We start from the raw sequence: 15,892 nt of genomic DNA, 5'->3' as shown, positions 1-15,892 counted from the left end.
ATATTACTCGATACCCGTTCCCCCCCCCCCCGTTTCGCCCTTGACAACAAACATGGCGTCGGCGACGAAGATCATTCAGTGGCTGCGGAATTGGGCGGCAGGGGTAAGTGTTTGACTCCTGTTCTGTAATAAAACACCGGTGGATGGGCTAGTGTGTGTTTGTGCTAAAGAGTAACATATCAATATATGTAGTAAGTGTACAACTCCATGTTCTGTATTATCATATTAGCAGCTGTGGTAAGTATCCACAAAACAGTAACACCAAGGACAACTGTCCATATCCTTCTGTTTAATAAGAAAACCCGACACTGGGGTTAAATGTACTTAGATAGATTATATATTCAAACATTGATATAATCAAATAATAACATGTTTGTTTTAGCATTAATTTTTTTTTGCCACTCAGATATATCCACTTGGTTAGTAAAACTAATCATGATGAGCATACAGTATATGCACTTTTTAAATAAAAAAACAAAACACGGCATATCTGGAGTAAATATGCTTATAATGCACCATACAGAGGTAATTTATATGATATCTAAAATGCTGCCTGCTAAAATAGATATTGCCACAATATACAGTAATAAAACTTCAGTTGCAGGAGTAATATCCAAGTTCAAGTTTAATTGTCATAGGCATACATGTGCACAACATAAATGACTTGAACATTAACTATTTGTAGCAGTAGTTGTATGTTAAAATATTACACACTTAAGTTAACATAATCTTAAATTAACATACAATATACAATGGCATACAAAAGTTTGGGCACCCCTGGTCAAAATTTCTTTTACTCTGAATAGCTAAGCAAGTAAAAGATGAACTGATTTCCAAAAGGCATAAAGTTAAAGATGACACATTTCTTTAATATTTTAAGCAAGAAAACTTCTCTTATTTCCATCTAATCAGTTGGTTCGCCAGTTAACCTGACTTCAGTGGTTAGAAAGATGTTGGGGGCCATTACTAAGGATCAGGTTTCGAGGTACTTGGAGGCACATGATAAAATATTTTCTTTAAGTGGAAATCTTGCCTGGCAAATCTGTTGGAATTCTTTGAGGAAATAACAGGCAGGATAGACAAAGGAAAATCAGTTGATGTTGTTTATTTGAATTTTTAGAATGCTTTTGACAAGCATTCTACTGAACAAGTTAAGAGCCCATGGTATTACAAAAAAGATACTGATATGAGTGAAGATTGGCTGACTGGTAGGAAACAAAGTGTGGGAATAAAGGGAGGCTGTTCTGATTGGTTGCCAGTGATCAGTGAGTTTCACAGAGGTTGGTGTTGGGACCACTTCTTCTCACGTTATATGTCAGTGATTTTGATGAAGGAATTGATAGCTTTATGGCCAAATTGGCAGATGATATGAAGATAGGTAGAGGGACAGGTAGTGTTGAGGAAGCAGAGTGTCTGCAGAAAGACTTGGACCAATTTGGAGAATGGGCAAAGAAGTGGCAGATAGAATATAAGTAAGGAAGTACATGATCATGCACTTTGGTAGAAGGAATAAAGGCGTAGATTATTTTCTAAATGGGAGAAAATTCAAAAGTCAGAGGTGCAGAGGGAGTTGAGAGTCCAATACAGGATTCCCTAAAGGTTAACTTGCAGGTTGAATCAGTAGTAAGGAAGGAAAGTGTAATGTTAGCGTTTGTTTTTGGAGGACTAAAGTACAAAAGGCTAGGAGGCAATGCTGAAGTTTTTTAAGACATTGGTCAGACATTGGTGGTGAATTTGTGGAGTTCATTGCCACAGATTCAGGCCAAGCCATTGGGTATATTTAGGGCAGAGGTTGATACTATAGGTTCTTGATTAATCAGGGCATCAAAGGTTATGGGGAGAAGGCAGGAGAATGGGATTTAGAGGGATAACAAATCAGCCATGATGAAGTGGTGGAGCAGACTGAATTAGGCTGAATGGCCTAATTCTGCTCCTATGTCTTGTGGTTATAGGGGCTAGATTTCACTGGCAGGGCCAGCATTTTTTGTCATCCAATAATGCTCTTGGGAAGGTAGTGATCAGCTACTGCCTTGGATGGTTATAGTCTTTCTGATGAAGTTCTGCCACAGTGTTGTTAGTTTCAAGGTTTTAGACTCACTGACAAGCAACAGTGTGACAGTTCTTTTGCATTAAATGACTCAACTTCTCATTCCATAAAGCTGCTCTACATCTACAAGCTACAAGTCAGGAGTATGATGAAATATTCTTCACTTGTATAAATGAAAACAGCTTCAACAATAGTGAAGAAGTTAGATACCATCCAGAGAAAGAAGGCTGCATGGTTGGCACCATATTAAACACAATAAACATTTACTGCCTCCAAGACTTGCTGCTTTTGCCACCAGAAGGACAAGGATATGAGCTGCAGTTTCCCCTTCAAATTGTACACCACCCTGAGTATATTGGTACCTAAAGAAAACCTGTTTAGCTTGGGAGATAATTTGGTCTGTATTAATACATTATGTTGTCATAGACATTGTGCGTGTCTAGAATATAGAACAGTATGGGCCCTTCGGCGCACAATGTTGTTCTGACCCTTTGCTCCTACACAGCTCATAACACTATATTTTTCTTGCATCCATATGCCTATTGTAATAGTCTCTTCAATGTCCCTTTTGTCTCAGCCTCTACCACCACTCAAGGCTACTTCCCCTCTCTGGTTAAAAAAAACTCCCTTGGACAGTTTCCTTCACTCATCTTAAACAGGTGTCCTCTGGTTTTGGCCATTGCTGCCCTGGGAAAAAGGCACTGGCTATCCACTCTGTGCCTCTCATAATCTTGTACAGCTCTATGAAGTTGCCTGCCATCCTTCATTCCAAAAGGAAATGCCATCGCTTGCTCAACATTTCTTCATATGACATATTGTCTAATCCAGAAAGCATCCTGGTAGATCTCATCTCACCTTTTCTGAGGCTTCTACATTCTTCCTATAATGAAGCAACCAGAACTGAGCATAGTATTCTATAAGTCATTTGGTAGTAGCAAGGGCACTGGAAAAAATACCACCTTCCCCACATTGACCTGCCATCATGAAATAACTGACTTTGACCTTTTATTGAGGACTATCAGTTGCTGACAAACACCATTCTTCCCCCACCCATCCTACTGCCGTACTGCAGCCATGACCTACCAATATGTTCTTGCATTATTAAGGAATATGATTAAAGGCAGTTACATGGAGTTAAGATACAAAACAACAATTCTAAATGAATGGGTTAATTTTTCTTTTTATTTCTCAAGCTGCACACATTGAATGGTCACCAAAGGATTTCTGTTGACTGACCATTGACTGCAGAAAAAGTAAATCTTGAATCCGAGGAAAAAGTTGGGTGAAAATACATTGACTACTGTTGATAGGTTATTAAAATCACATTCAGCTGTTATCCCACTATAGAGTCATGGAGTCATTTTAAAAAAAGTACAGCTTAGAACAGGCGTTTTGGCCCATTTGGTCCATGCCAAACCATATAAACTGCCTACTCCCATTGACCTGCACCCAGACCATAGCCTTCCATACCCCTGCCATTCAGGTACTTATCCAAACTTCTCTTAAATGTTGAAATCAAGCTTGCATGCACCACTTGCGCTGGCATCTCATTCCACACTCTCATGACCCTCTAAGTGAAGTTTTCTCTCATGTTCCCCTTAAAATTTTCATCTTTCACCCTTAACCCATGACCTCTAGTTGTAGTCCCACCCAACCTCAGTGGAGAAAGCCTGCTTGTACTTGCCCTATCTATACCCCTCATAATTTTGTATATCTCTATCAAATTGTTAAAGTCAAATCTGAATAAAACTTGGGAGACCAGTTCTTATAGTTACAACAGTTTATTGTGCACCCTCCTGCAGGAATTTGAGACCCAGTTGTTGAAGGGAAGGCACGTAAGTAATGCCACCATCCGACAAGTGGGCTCCTTCTCTCTGGTTACAGCTGTATATTTATATACATTAAGAGCCATACATTACTGTTGCAGATGTTATTAGAATTGGTACGTCCACCAAGTCTGTTGGTGCAAAACTTAGTTACAGATAAAAGAGTCTGCTAAATCAAGGTTTAATTACAGATGGATGTGCTGTCCAGTCCTTATCAGTTATTCCCTTTGCTAGGCCATGACTTAATTACAGATGGATATTCATTCCTGTCCTTATCAGTGAGTCCTTCCCCCCCCCCACTCAAATGAGGGTATAATGTGCAATTTCTCAAATTCTCAATGTCTCTCTGCAAATTAAGAGAGAACTAGTATAAGCCGGTTTCTTTTAGCTAGCTGCTGAAGACAGAGTTTATTTCAATTCAAAAATTCCTCTTCAGTCCCAATTATTCTTTTAGCTAGAGATTACATAGGTTCAAAATGATTTCTTTAATATCCTCAATTCTTCAAAATCTCCCCTCAGTCTTCCACATTCCAAGGAATAAAGTCCTAACACAGTGTCTCCAAACCTTTTTTAGCCCAACACCCCACTTAGATACAATATACTTTCAGTACCCCTATAGTGTAAAACTTGTGTGCCACATGCTAGCATGGGAAAAATCATTCTGCTTTAAATTTTATTTGTCTTTAATCCTTGCTTACACAGTACCTGTGTGCTGTACAGTAGCTTCTTTTCTTTTTTGGCGTGTGCGTGCGTGCGAGTCTGTGCGTGTGCGTCTGTGTGTCCATGTGTGCGTCCGTGATGATGTCTTTTTCATGGTTTTTTACAAAGCGTGGGGTGAGAGAGAGACTGTGTGGTGCCACTCCTCACACAGACGTTTTCGCAGTATTCCCTTTATTTTACGAGGTTGAGTTGCGATCTTGACACTCAACCCGGCACGGATGGAAAGCATACTTGGGAGCAGGCCCGACTAGTTTTGAACTCGGGAACCTCCCCTTCCAGGTCCTGCGTTGATTTTGTTGCACCACCAGCCGGCCCAACTGTACAACAGCTTCAATATCAATGTGATGAGCTTGATGGTTTTAGCAAGAGTTGAAATATCTGATTCAAGTTGTGACAGCAAATGCCTTAAGTTTCCACAGGTAACAATGTCCAAGTGATTTCTGTTTTTTTGTGATTATGTAGTTCACTGCACTGAAGCCTCTTTCAACGAGGTGGGAGGATGACAATGCAATGAAGAACAGTTTGGCTCTTCTCCAAAGATGAGGGAACTTCGTATCACAGTTAGCCAATACTGCAAAAGCTGACATTTTTGAAAAGCATTTTTGGTTCTTCATCATTCTGAATTTTGATAATTTCTTCTTGAAAGCTCTCTTTCTATTCTTGCACCTTGCAAAGAAATGGGTTAATTACCCATCCTTGAATCGATTCTGAAAATCTTTTTTCAATGACTGAAGGTATAAGCAGTACTCTTGCAAATCACCATCTGTGAAAGAGAGTACCATACTTTCCATGCAGAGAAATGGCGAGAACATTCTTTTCCCAATATTTCCAATTTTCCGATAAAAGTGGACACTGCACTTTTTGCCTGGGTGAAATTGAAATTCTCACCCTGCAGTTTCATATTTAGAATGTTCTTTTTGTCATGCAGATCAGCTAGGTATGCCACATCTTCACACAGAAGTTCAATCTTGTTTCCCAAGTTCTTGTTGGCTTTGAGCAAAAATTCAACCACAGTGTCAAAAAGATCAAAGAAACATTTTAAACATTTTAAGGAGCAAACATTCAAACACTTCATCATTATCTTGGCACAACTGGCAAAATATTCTGCTACTTAATGGATGACTTTTAATTTTGTTGATAGCTAATATGACAAGAAAAAATGGCTGAGGTTTTTGGCTGCGAGATGTTGACAATGTATTACACAATGGATTGTAAACAGACTTAAATGCCACTAAAATAGCATGATGATCTGTCATATATGGTGCTCTGTCTGTTGTACAATAAATCATGTTCCTAATCAGAATACTTTTATCCTCAATATACATTTTGACTCGTAGATTAATTCTCCTTTGATATTTTTAACTTCTGACGAAAGAGAATCTCTTTATAGACTTTATCATTTTTGATAAACCGTACATATGCCATTAGCAGTGTCTTGTCTCGCACAGTTGACTCATCCATTAGTATCCCAAATTCTGTTTTTTGTAGCTCTGTGCATAGTTGATATTCAATGTCTTCACTCACTTTGTCAATACAACAAGCTACAGAGTTATTACTTGGAGGAATTGATTTTAAAATACTGGTATCCATTTTGAGAACAGTGGTGAGCACTTCTGATACAGCAGGCATTATTAATCTTTCACCAGTTTTACAAAATATTCTGTACTTTGCTATCATTTTGGAAATGTTATAAGAAGCAATGAGAACACTACCAAAGTCATTTTTAGTTTTCTTGGCAAATGACTCGTGTGCAATGCTCGTCCAGTGCTTGCTGCTGCTTCTGGAACTGAGTAATACCATAAGTAGCCTTTTCAGGGGGTCTTTTACAGAAGTGTTTTTGCAATCATGGCTTCACTAGACCATACAGTATTTCAAATAAGACACATGGGGCATTACTGATCTGACGGGAACAGAATAAAACCATACTCTGGGTATGTAACATTGTATTGACACAGTTTCTGTAGTTTCTGTTTCTTAAGATTAGAATTCAAGGGTTCACCACCCTCAGGCTTATAGAGATCGCACTGTACGTATTTATCCAACATTAATAGGGCTAAGTTAAAATAAAAATTAACACAAACTGGGAATGCCTATCGGATGTTGATGATGGCAGGAAGTTGATACGGATGGAACGATAGTAGCGGTATGCAAAGGAACGGCGAGGTGAAGATGAAGATGATGACAACAGCAAAAATTATCTTGACAAGGATTCAGATTGGAATCTGTATGTTAGTTGCGATAGAGCTGGCGTTCGGCAAGCCACCTTTATACTATTCCAGTTAGCGTGATTGACCAATCATGTAAGGTCTCATAATCCCCAGAGACAGTTCTTGACCGCACATATGAAGTCGAGGTCGCTTTGAACACCTTAAGAGGAATTCTCAGGGTCAGCAGGTTCACTGATTAGCTCTATTTCACTGTTTGGTTCCAGAGAGTGCTGTATCATTGCGTGACCTGTTTCCCATAGATCTGTAGCGAAAGTTGAGAGGGTCTTCTTGACTTACCAATAGTTAAATTGCATGAACTTGTTCTGTGCCATGAGTCAAGAGGAACTGTTGGCTACCCTGGGTGCTAATTTATGCATCCGCAATAATGTCTGTTTGGTTGATAAGGTTGGATGAGATTGCAAGTTTCAGACATGTTATGACGATGGGTGCTCACTGCCTGCACAGCTATGGTTCTTCCTGTGTTCCATTGCCTCATCCTTTTTTTTTTTGAAAGTGCCTCCTCTACTATTGGTTGGTTAAGGCTTGTACCTCAAGTTAAGGTGTGGCTTACCGCCACCCCCCCTTGCCCTCGATGTCTTCTATTTCCCCTAACGCTCCCTTGGGACACATTACTGCCTCCATTAGGAATCACTGCCCTAACCTATTAAATATTTCCTTATAACTCAGGTCCTCCAGTCAAGGCAATATCCTTGTGTAAGTTTTCTCTGCACTCTTTCAACCTTATTTACATCTTTCCTGTAGGTAGGTGACCAAAACTGCATGCAAATCTCCAAATTAGGCCTCATTGATGTCTTCTACAACTTCAATATAACATCACATCCTGTACTCAATGCTTTGATTTATGAAGACCCATGTGCCAAAAACTTTATTTGCGACCCTGTCTACTTTTGCCGCCACATTCAATGAATTATGGATCTCTTTTCCCAGATTCCTTTGTCCTATTGTTTACTTTGACCTACTACTCACCAATCTTGGTTTTAACAAAGTGCAACACTTCACATTTGTCCACATTAAGTTCCATCTGCCATTTTCCAACTAGTCCAGATCCTGCTGCAAGCTCTTCTGGTCAAGATGGTGTCAGCAACAACGATTCCATGGGCGATATCTTCCACATAGCAAAACTTTACAATTATTTTGCTTTTTCTATGCCTTCTGCTTGTTCTTTTTGTCTTGTTTGTGTTATGGAAACTGTTGGAGCCTGTGACATACAATTTAAATCTCGATCGATGGATCCAGTACTGTGCTGTGTCCGAAGAACAGCTTTGTGAAGATCAGAGATGGGGGCCAAAGAGGTCCGAGAACACAAGCTGACTTGAGGAAAAAACCAGAGACGAGGTGCAGGGTCATGAACGACTCCATCTTGAAGCGGCAAGGAAGATTGGAGTATCGAAGTGTATGCAGAGGGTCAGTGATGGGTCAGTGATGGCTCAGTGCAAGATGGACGGCAGCCAAATCTGCAGCGCTTGGATCTGGGTTGGCAGTCACTCTTTACGGAAGGAATGAGTTCATGCGGCTGCTCTCCTCGTACGCAGTGAAAAAACATTTCCCATTTTCTGAGATTTGTGTGATTATTAGACTCTGCTTTATATTAATTTCCAGCTTTTTGTTGTTTTCTTTTTTGTGTTCGATTGATTGGTGGGTGTCCTGTTAATTTTTCGAGTGTATGGGGCGGGGTGGGGTTGGAGATTTGGCACTACTGTCACTGTTCTGCAAGTGAAATGGTTGGGGATTGTTATGTGTACAGAATCATTGATTGTTTTTGTGGCTGTTTTTTGCTGTGGGTAGGGGTGGGATTTTGGGGTCTGCAAGTTTTTTTTCCATGCTGTTTGGTGGGGAGTTGATGTCTTTTCTTTCATCATCACCCATGGTCTTTCTGTATTTAAATATCAGAGTTGTATTAGACATGCATACTTTGACAATAAAATAAACCTTTGAACTTTGAGCCTTTGAAGCTCTGATAGTCTTCCTCGCTGTCCACCACACCACCATTCTTGGTGTCACCTGCAAACTTGCTGATCCAGTTATCCTTATTATCATCCAGAACATTGAAATAGAACACAACACCGATTCCCGCAGCACTCCACTGGTCACAGGCCACCAGTTAGAGAGGCAACCATCTTCTCCCACTCTCTGGCTTCTCCTTCAAGTCCAATTTACTACCTCATCTTGAACGCTGAGCGACTGAATCTTTTTGGCCAACCCCAAATATTGAGTTTCCAGTCCTGCCCTTCTTGCAATCAAGTCTCACTAATGGCTACAATATCATAATTTCATTTGTTGATCCATGCCCTGAGTTCATCTGCCTTTCCCACAATACTACTTCCATTGAAATGTACGCAGCTCAGGACATTAGTCACTTAATACTCAATCTTTTAATTCCTGACTTTTGAGGTTTTAACAATATGTGGCTTCACAACCTCTCCACTATCTGTTCTGACACTCTGGTTCCCATCCCTCTGCAACTTTAGTTTAAACCCCACTGTGCAGCACTAGCAAACCTTCCCACTAGGATATTAGTCCCCCTCCAGTTCAAGCGCAAACTGTCTCTTCTGTACAGGCCCCACCTTCCCTGGGATAGAGCCCAATGATCCAAAAATCCAAGATTCTCAATGCCTTTTGCCTGAACACAACAGAGTTGAGGCTATGTTACCAAATTTGTCCTACGCCATGATATTTTTTCCTTTCTCTTGATTTTAAAGCCTCTTGTTTTAAAATGTCACTATACAAGTTTGATACTGTAGAGCTAAAAGAAGTCCTTAAACTGAATTATCTGTTTTTTCCAGAGGAATCTCCAAGCTAAGTTGCAGCTTCGATACACTGAAATTGCTTCCAGGTAATGCACAAAATAAACTACTTTGATCAGAAAGACGTAAACACGAGGAATTCTGCAGATGCTGGAAATTCAAGCAACACACATCAAAGTTGCTGGTGAACGCAGCAGGCCAGGCAGCATCTCTAGAAAGAAGTACATTCAACGTTTCGGGCCGAAACCCTTCGTCAGGACTAACTGAAGGAAGAGTGAGTAAGAGATTTGAAAGGGGGAGGGGGAGATCCAAAATGATAGGAGAAGACAGGAGGGGGAGGGATGGAGCCAAGAGCTGGACAGGTGATTGGCAAAAGGGATATGAGAGAATCATGGGACAGGAGGCCCAGGGAGAAGGAAAAGGGGGAAAAACCCAGAGGATGGGCAAGCGGTATAGTCAGAGGGACAGAGGGAGAAAAAGGAGAGAGAGAGAGAAAGAATGTGTGTATATAAATAATTAACGGATGGGGTACGAGGGGGAGGTGGGGCATTAGCGGAAGTTAGAGAAGTCAATGTTCATGCCATCAGGTTGGAGGCTACCCAGACGGAGTATAAGGTGTTGTTCCTCCAACCTGAGTGTGGCTTCATCTTGACAGTAGAGGAAGCCATAGATGGACATATCAGAATGGGAATGGGATGTGGAATTAAAATGTGTGGCCACTGGGAGATCCTGCTTTCTCTGGTGGACAGAGCGTAGGTGTTCAGCAAAACGATCTCCCAGTCTGTGTCGGGTCTGGCCAATATATAGAAGGCCATATTGGGAGCACCAGATGCAGTATATCTCCCCAGCCACACATTTTAATTCCACGTCCCATTCCCATTCTGATATGTCTATCCACGGCCTCCTCTACTGTCAAGATGAAGCCACACTCAGGTTGGAGGGACAACACCTTATATTCCTTCTGGGTAGCCTCCAACCTGATGGCATGAACATTGACTTTTCTAACTTCCGCTAATGCCCCACCTCCCCCTCGTACCCCATCCGTTATTTATTTATATACACACATTCTTTCTCTCTCTCTCTCCTTTTTCTCCCTCTGCCCTCTGACTATACCCCTTGCTCATTCTCCCTGGGCCTCCTGTCCCATGATCCTCTCATATTCCTTTTGCCAATCACCTGTCCAGCTCTTGGCTCCATCCCTCCCCCTCCTGTCTTCTCCTATCATTTTGGATCTCCCCCCTCCCCCTCCCACTTTCAAATCTCTTACTAGCTCTTCCTTCAGTTAGTCCTGATGAAGGGTTTCAACCAGTAACGTCGACTGTACCTCTTCCTAGAGATGCTGCCTTGCCTGCTGCGTTCACCAGCAACTTTGATGTGTGTTGCTTGATCAGAAAGAAGTAGATTTCTGATAGAGTTAACTCTTTTCTGTAAGTATCTCATAGGATAGTGTAGTGGGAACTTTATTCATTATATTTCATGTATTGTGTTAATGTGTTTGCTATTTTCATATATTACCTCTGACCATGGAACAATCTTAACTTGGTAACAAGCCTTAATGATAATGTGTGTGAGTGATTGATTGATAGTGTTGGAGAGATTATCACTATATCTGACCATGGCTTTATTTGACTTAGAAATTGACCACTGTTCTATTCACCTTTTTTTAGTGAATTTCTGCGGAACCCTTATTTGTATCAAAGTATCTTTCCCAAGGTTCAATGGTTAAAAAGAACATTGATTAATTTTTGATTATTTTAGAACATGGTAGATAGTACTAACATTATTATGCCATGGTTAAATGGCATGAACAGAAATTGAATGCTGTTTAACATTAGAAAATGAGAGATTAGTACTGCGTATTTTGTTTTGAGGGCCATTCTCATTATGCAAGTTCACAGGAGTCAATGTGCTATGTTAATATCTATAGGGACAAATGGGATTATGTGATGTGTCTGCATTCCCATCTTTTCATGTTTGAAAGTATACTGTATATTTTCAGCACTGTCTTTTTATGAAATTTTGTATTCTTTTGTAACTTTGAAATTTTGATATGTTGTTTGCAGAAGCCCACCCGCACCAAAACTCCCAGTCGGCCCCAGCCATAAATTCTCAGATAACTACTACTGCCTACGAGATGGTCGTCGAGAGACATCTCCACCTACAATTATATGGTCATCACAGAAAGCATTAGAAGCAGGAGCACAGGCAACCAGGTCAGTGGCATTAAATTAATCATAGAAACAAATGCAGTATTGAGAGAAAGTTAAGAGATGACGGGATTAGTAGAATATGGTTTGGTGGTCAGCCATTCCACTCATCTAGTCTGGACTGGCGTTCAGTTAGATCATGGATATTGTAATTGCACTTACCTGCCTTTGCTTGTATCCTTTGATTCCTCTACCTAATTAAGACTTATTGATTTTTACTCTGAAATTTTCGCTTAAATCAGTACCCAAAGCTTTTGAATAGTTCCATATTTCTTAAGTCCTTTGTCTGAAGGAGTTCTTCTTAAATTATTTGCTCAATGTGTTGGATCATATTTTAAATTTATGCCCCAGAGGAAATACAGTTTTCGTGTATTTTACTAATGGATATATTTTAATTTAATTTGGATAGATCTCAATTTATTCTTCATAAACTTTTTAACCACAGAAGTAAATACATTAATGGAATCTAGTTTTATCATTTATTCCTTCAAACAACTGCAATATTCTGGAAAATCTAATTTCTACTGAAAAGCCAATATTCTTAAGACTTAGTATACAAAAATTGATGGGTTTTGATCAAATTTCTGTAAAACTTTCATTTCCCTCTTCCTAGTGGCACGGATATATTCTTGAACCTTTAATTCTACCTTTTCTGTTATTGTCAATTTACCATTTCTTTTTGGACTACTTCAGTTTGTACTACTTTACTTTGCATGCACTGTATTTATTGCATTTATTATTACTTTCCATACTGTGTACTCTGTTAGCACACAAGCAAGGAATTTAATTGCACTCTGGTAAGTATGACAGTAATTTGAATTAGATGCAATATTCTCTCAGATCTATATTCCAGTCTCCTTTACTTTTCTTTCTTTATTTTTTATTTAGAAATACAGTGTAGATTAGGCCCTTCCAGCCTTCAGATAAAGATCAATAAACCCTTTGGCTTTTCTATTGTATTTTATTACCTGTATTCAAGCTTGTAGGAATCTGATATTTACCCAGCAACCTTTGGGAAACGATCCCATACACTCAGTGACCGCTCTATTAGGTCCCTCTTGTACCGAATAAAGTGGCCACTGAATGCATATTGGAGGTCTTGTATTGTTGTAGCCTATCTAGTTCAAGGTTCGATGTGTTGTACGTTCAAACATTGCATGTTCTGCTGCACACCATTGTTGTAACATGTGGTTATTTGAGTTAGTGTGGCCTTTCTGTTAACTTGGCCTGTCTGGCCATTCTTCCCCAACCTCTCTTATTAACACGGCATTTTTGCCCATAGGACGGCCACTTAATATATGTTTTTTGTTTCTTGCACCATTCTCTGTATGCTCTAGAGACTGTTGTTCGTGAAAATCCCAGATCAGCAGTTTCAAAAGATTATGAAACCACCCTGTCTGGCACCAGAAATCATTCCATGGTCAATCACATTTCTTCCCCATTCTGATACTTGGTCTGAGCAACAACTGAACCTCTTGACCGTATATGCATGCTTTTATGCATTGAGTTGCTGCCACATGATTGACAGATTAGGTATTTGCATTAACGAGCTTGTGTACAGGGTATCAAATAAATTGGCTACTGAGTGTAGATTTTTAGCAAATAATGTTACAGAAGAAACATTCATCTAAGTATACATAAATAGCATAATAGGATCTAGAAACTAAATCTTATGTTCCTACAATTCGATCATAGCTCCCAGTATCAAATCGATGTGAAATATTTCATATTTATCTTTTGCTCATTTAAGAAGAATGACCCAACACTGACCAGCTCCTGTGATTTAGGACCCAGTGAAGTCTGCCACTTTTCACTACCTGGTATTCAACCACACAACTTGTTTTGGGTTCCAATTTTATGCTATCCATAAATTTGTGCCATATCTGCTAGGATTTGCACACATTTCCTGGCAATGATGACTGATCAAATTATTTCTAAAGATCTTCATCATTATAACATTTTTGAAATATTACTAATATTTTTTAATTTTTCTCCCTTTCAACATTATGTTAAACATCCAGAAGTGTTTATGCCATTTTGCTCTATACAATAGAATGCTTTTCTCTTTTCAGTGTGAAAACTGAAAGTTAGTAAACAATCTGATTTAGAAGTTGATCTTAAATTGCATAATGATGCTGATGGGATTTGAGAAGTTTTGTAAATGCTGTCCAGGCCATCTCTGGAACTGGATTCACTGTCATCACATGAATTACCCCATGGATCAGCTGAACTTGCTTTTTGTTTTCCAGCAGTGAAAGCACTGTAGCAACCACCGGTGATAAGAAACCAGTTCAGCCTGGACAGCCAGTCAAGATGAAACTTTCCACTGATCAACCTTATCTGTGACCATAATAGGATGTGATTGTGAACTCTGACACTTTATAGGTGGTGTTGTCTGATGGGAAGTGTTGGAGCTACTGGAGTTACAACATCAGATATCCATGTGGAAACACTGCTGTTCTGTTTCATTTTGGGTTAATGAACTGTTCGTGTAAATTGACTCAGTAAACATTCATGTTAATAAACATCGTGTGTCAAATTGTTTAAAACTGTAGCCATACTTCTTGTGTGAACAAGCATTTTAATTCTTGTTCCTGCTTATAACCCTTGAAGATAATAAGGATCAAGGTTTTACATTTTTTTTTAGTTTTACATCTGAAATGTTAAGCTCCTTATCGAGACATTTATCAAAAGTTGTAATTTCTGTTTTCATTTCAGTATGTACCTTGACATTACTGGAAAAAAAGCTATCTTATTATTCACTGGTTATCTGTAATTATAGTGATTGGCCTGCTCACTTCAGATCACTGTCTGAGAGCTATAGTACTCACGCTGTGGGAAAGCAGCTCGGGGGGCAAAGGCAACTTGCCTCAAGTCAAGCCATGTGTTCTTGTTACTACCCTGCACCAAACAGTAAAGAACTAAGTTTTTATACGGATACTGTACGATACTTCATGCAAAGTTTACTGTTGTCGGCTTTGTTGCCCGAATCACACAACACTGACAAACATATGGCAATGTGAATTAATTTGATATATAATCTTATGGGTTAAGCTCTGCCTCGGTGCTCAAGTTGAGCAAGAATTCATTTTCATTTGATTCGCAGATACAGCAATAACAAATTTATATTACAGTGATAGATCAGTTAAATAGATTCATATCTAGGCAACTTTATATGATAACCGAACAGCTGGAATAAAGTAATGACACAACTATTTTGAACAGAATGTGGAAGCAAGGCAGGCAGCATCTATGGAAATAAATAAACAGTTGATGTTTTGGGCAGAGATCCTTCATCAGGATTGATTTTAAAAAACTGAAAGAAGTTAGCTTTAAAGTAGTGAATACATTGGTTGGGATCTTTCAGTATTTCTTAGATTCTTGGAAAGTCCCAGTAGATCAGAAAATGACAAATATAATATTGCTATTCATGAGAGGAAGGAGAGAAAGCAGTGAGCTGTAGCCAGTTAACAGGATCAATGTACTTTTTGCATGAATAAATTTATCAAACATGATTTTCTTTAAATCCTTTGAGGATATACATAGCTGAATGAATAAAGGGGAACCAGAGGGCATAGTGTATTTCCAAAAGGCATTTGATAATTTTGCATTTTTATATTGTCAACAAACATTAAGTTGTGAGAGGGGACAAAAGTCTACATGGAAATATAGATGGGATAAATGGTTCCAATAACAGAAAAGCAGAAATAAAAGAAAATCAACCAAATGTGGCAAGAAAGTTAGGATAGGGAGGGGAAAGGGAGGCATTTATATCAAATATGAAAAAGTGTTGCAGGTACTAGGGTAAGTAGTGGATACAGAAGAGAGGAGACTGTGTGGACTAGGTTAAGACTGGGGCACTGTATGTTAAACAAAACATTGACAATGATAGGGAAACACCATACAGGATTGTGTGAGGAATGTCAGGAAGAGGAGTCAGTAGAACATGTAGTTCTGAGTTGCAGGAAGTATGGGATACAGAGAGAGATGATGAGAATTAATCTAAGGGAATTGGGGGTGCAGGAATTCACATTAAAAGGGTTGCTGGGCATGGGATAAGAGCACCGGGTCAGGGCATTTTTAGCTTTCTTGAGGGGTACAGGAGTTTTTTATAGGATAT

The 15,892-nt window shown here is 39.4% G+C and overlaps 1 protein-coding gene across 1 annotated transcript; it reads left to right on the top strand.

The window, feature by feature from the left end:
- The first annotated feature begins 14 nt into the window (after window positions 1-14).
- Window positions 15-14,712, top strand: ndufa7 (NADH:ubiquinone oxidoreductase subunit A7). Its single transcript, XM_072244173.1, has 4 exons — window positions 15-103; window positions 9,605-9,654; window positions 11,629-11,778; window positions 14,022-14,712. The coding sequence occupies exons 1-4, from the start codon at window positions 53-55 to the stop codon at window positions 14,116-14,118; spliced, it is 348 nt and encodes a 115-aa protein (XP_072100274.1). The 5' UTR covers window positions 15-52; the 3' UTR covers window positions 14,119-14,712.
- The last annotated feature ends 1,180 nt before the right edge of the window (window positions 14,713-15,892 follow it).

The sequence above is a fragment of the Mobula birostris genome, chromosome 26 (genome assembly GCF_030028105.1).
Source record: "Mobula birostris isolate sMobBir1 chromosome 26, sMobBir1.hap1, whole genome shotgun sequence".
Taxonomy (NCBI): Eukaryota; Metazoa; Chordata; class Chondrichthyes; order Myliobatiformes; family Myliobatidae; genus Mobula; species Mobula birostris.
This window is presented reverse-complemented; position numbering and strand designations above follow the sequence as displayed.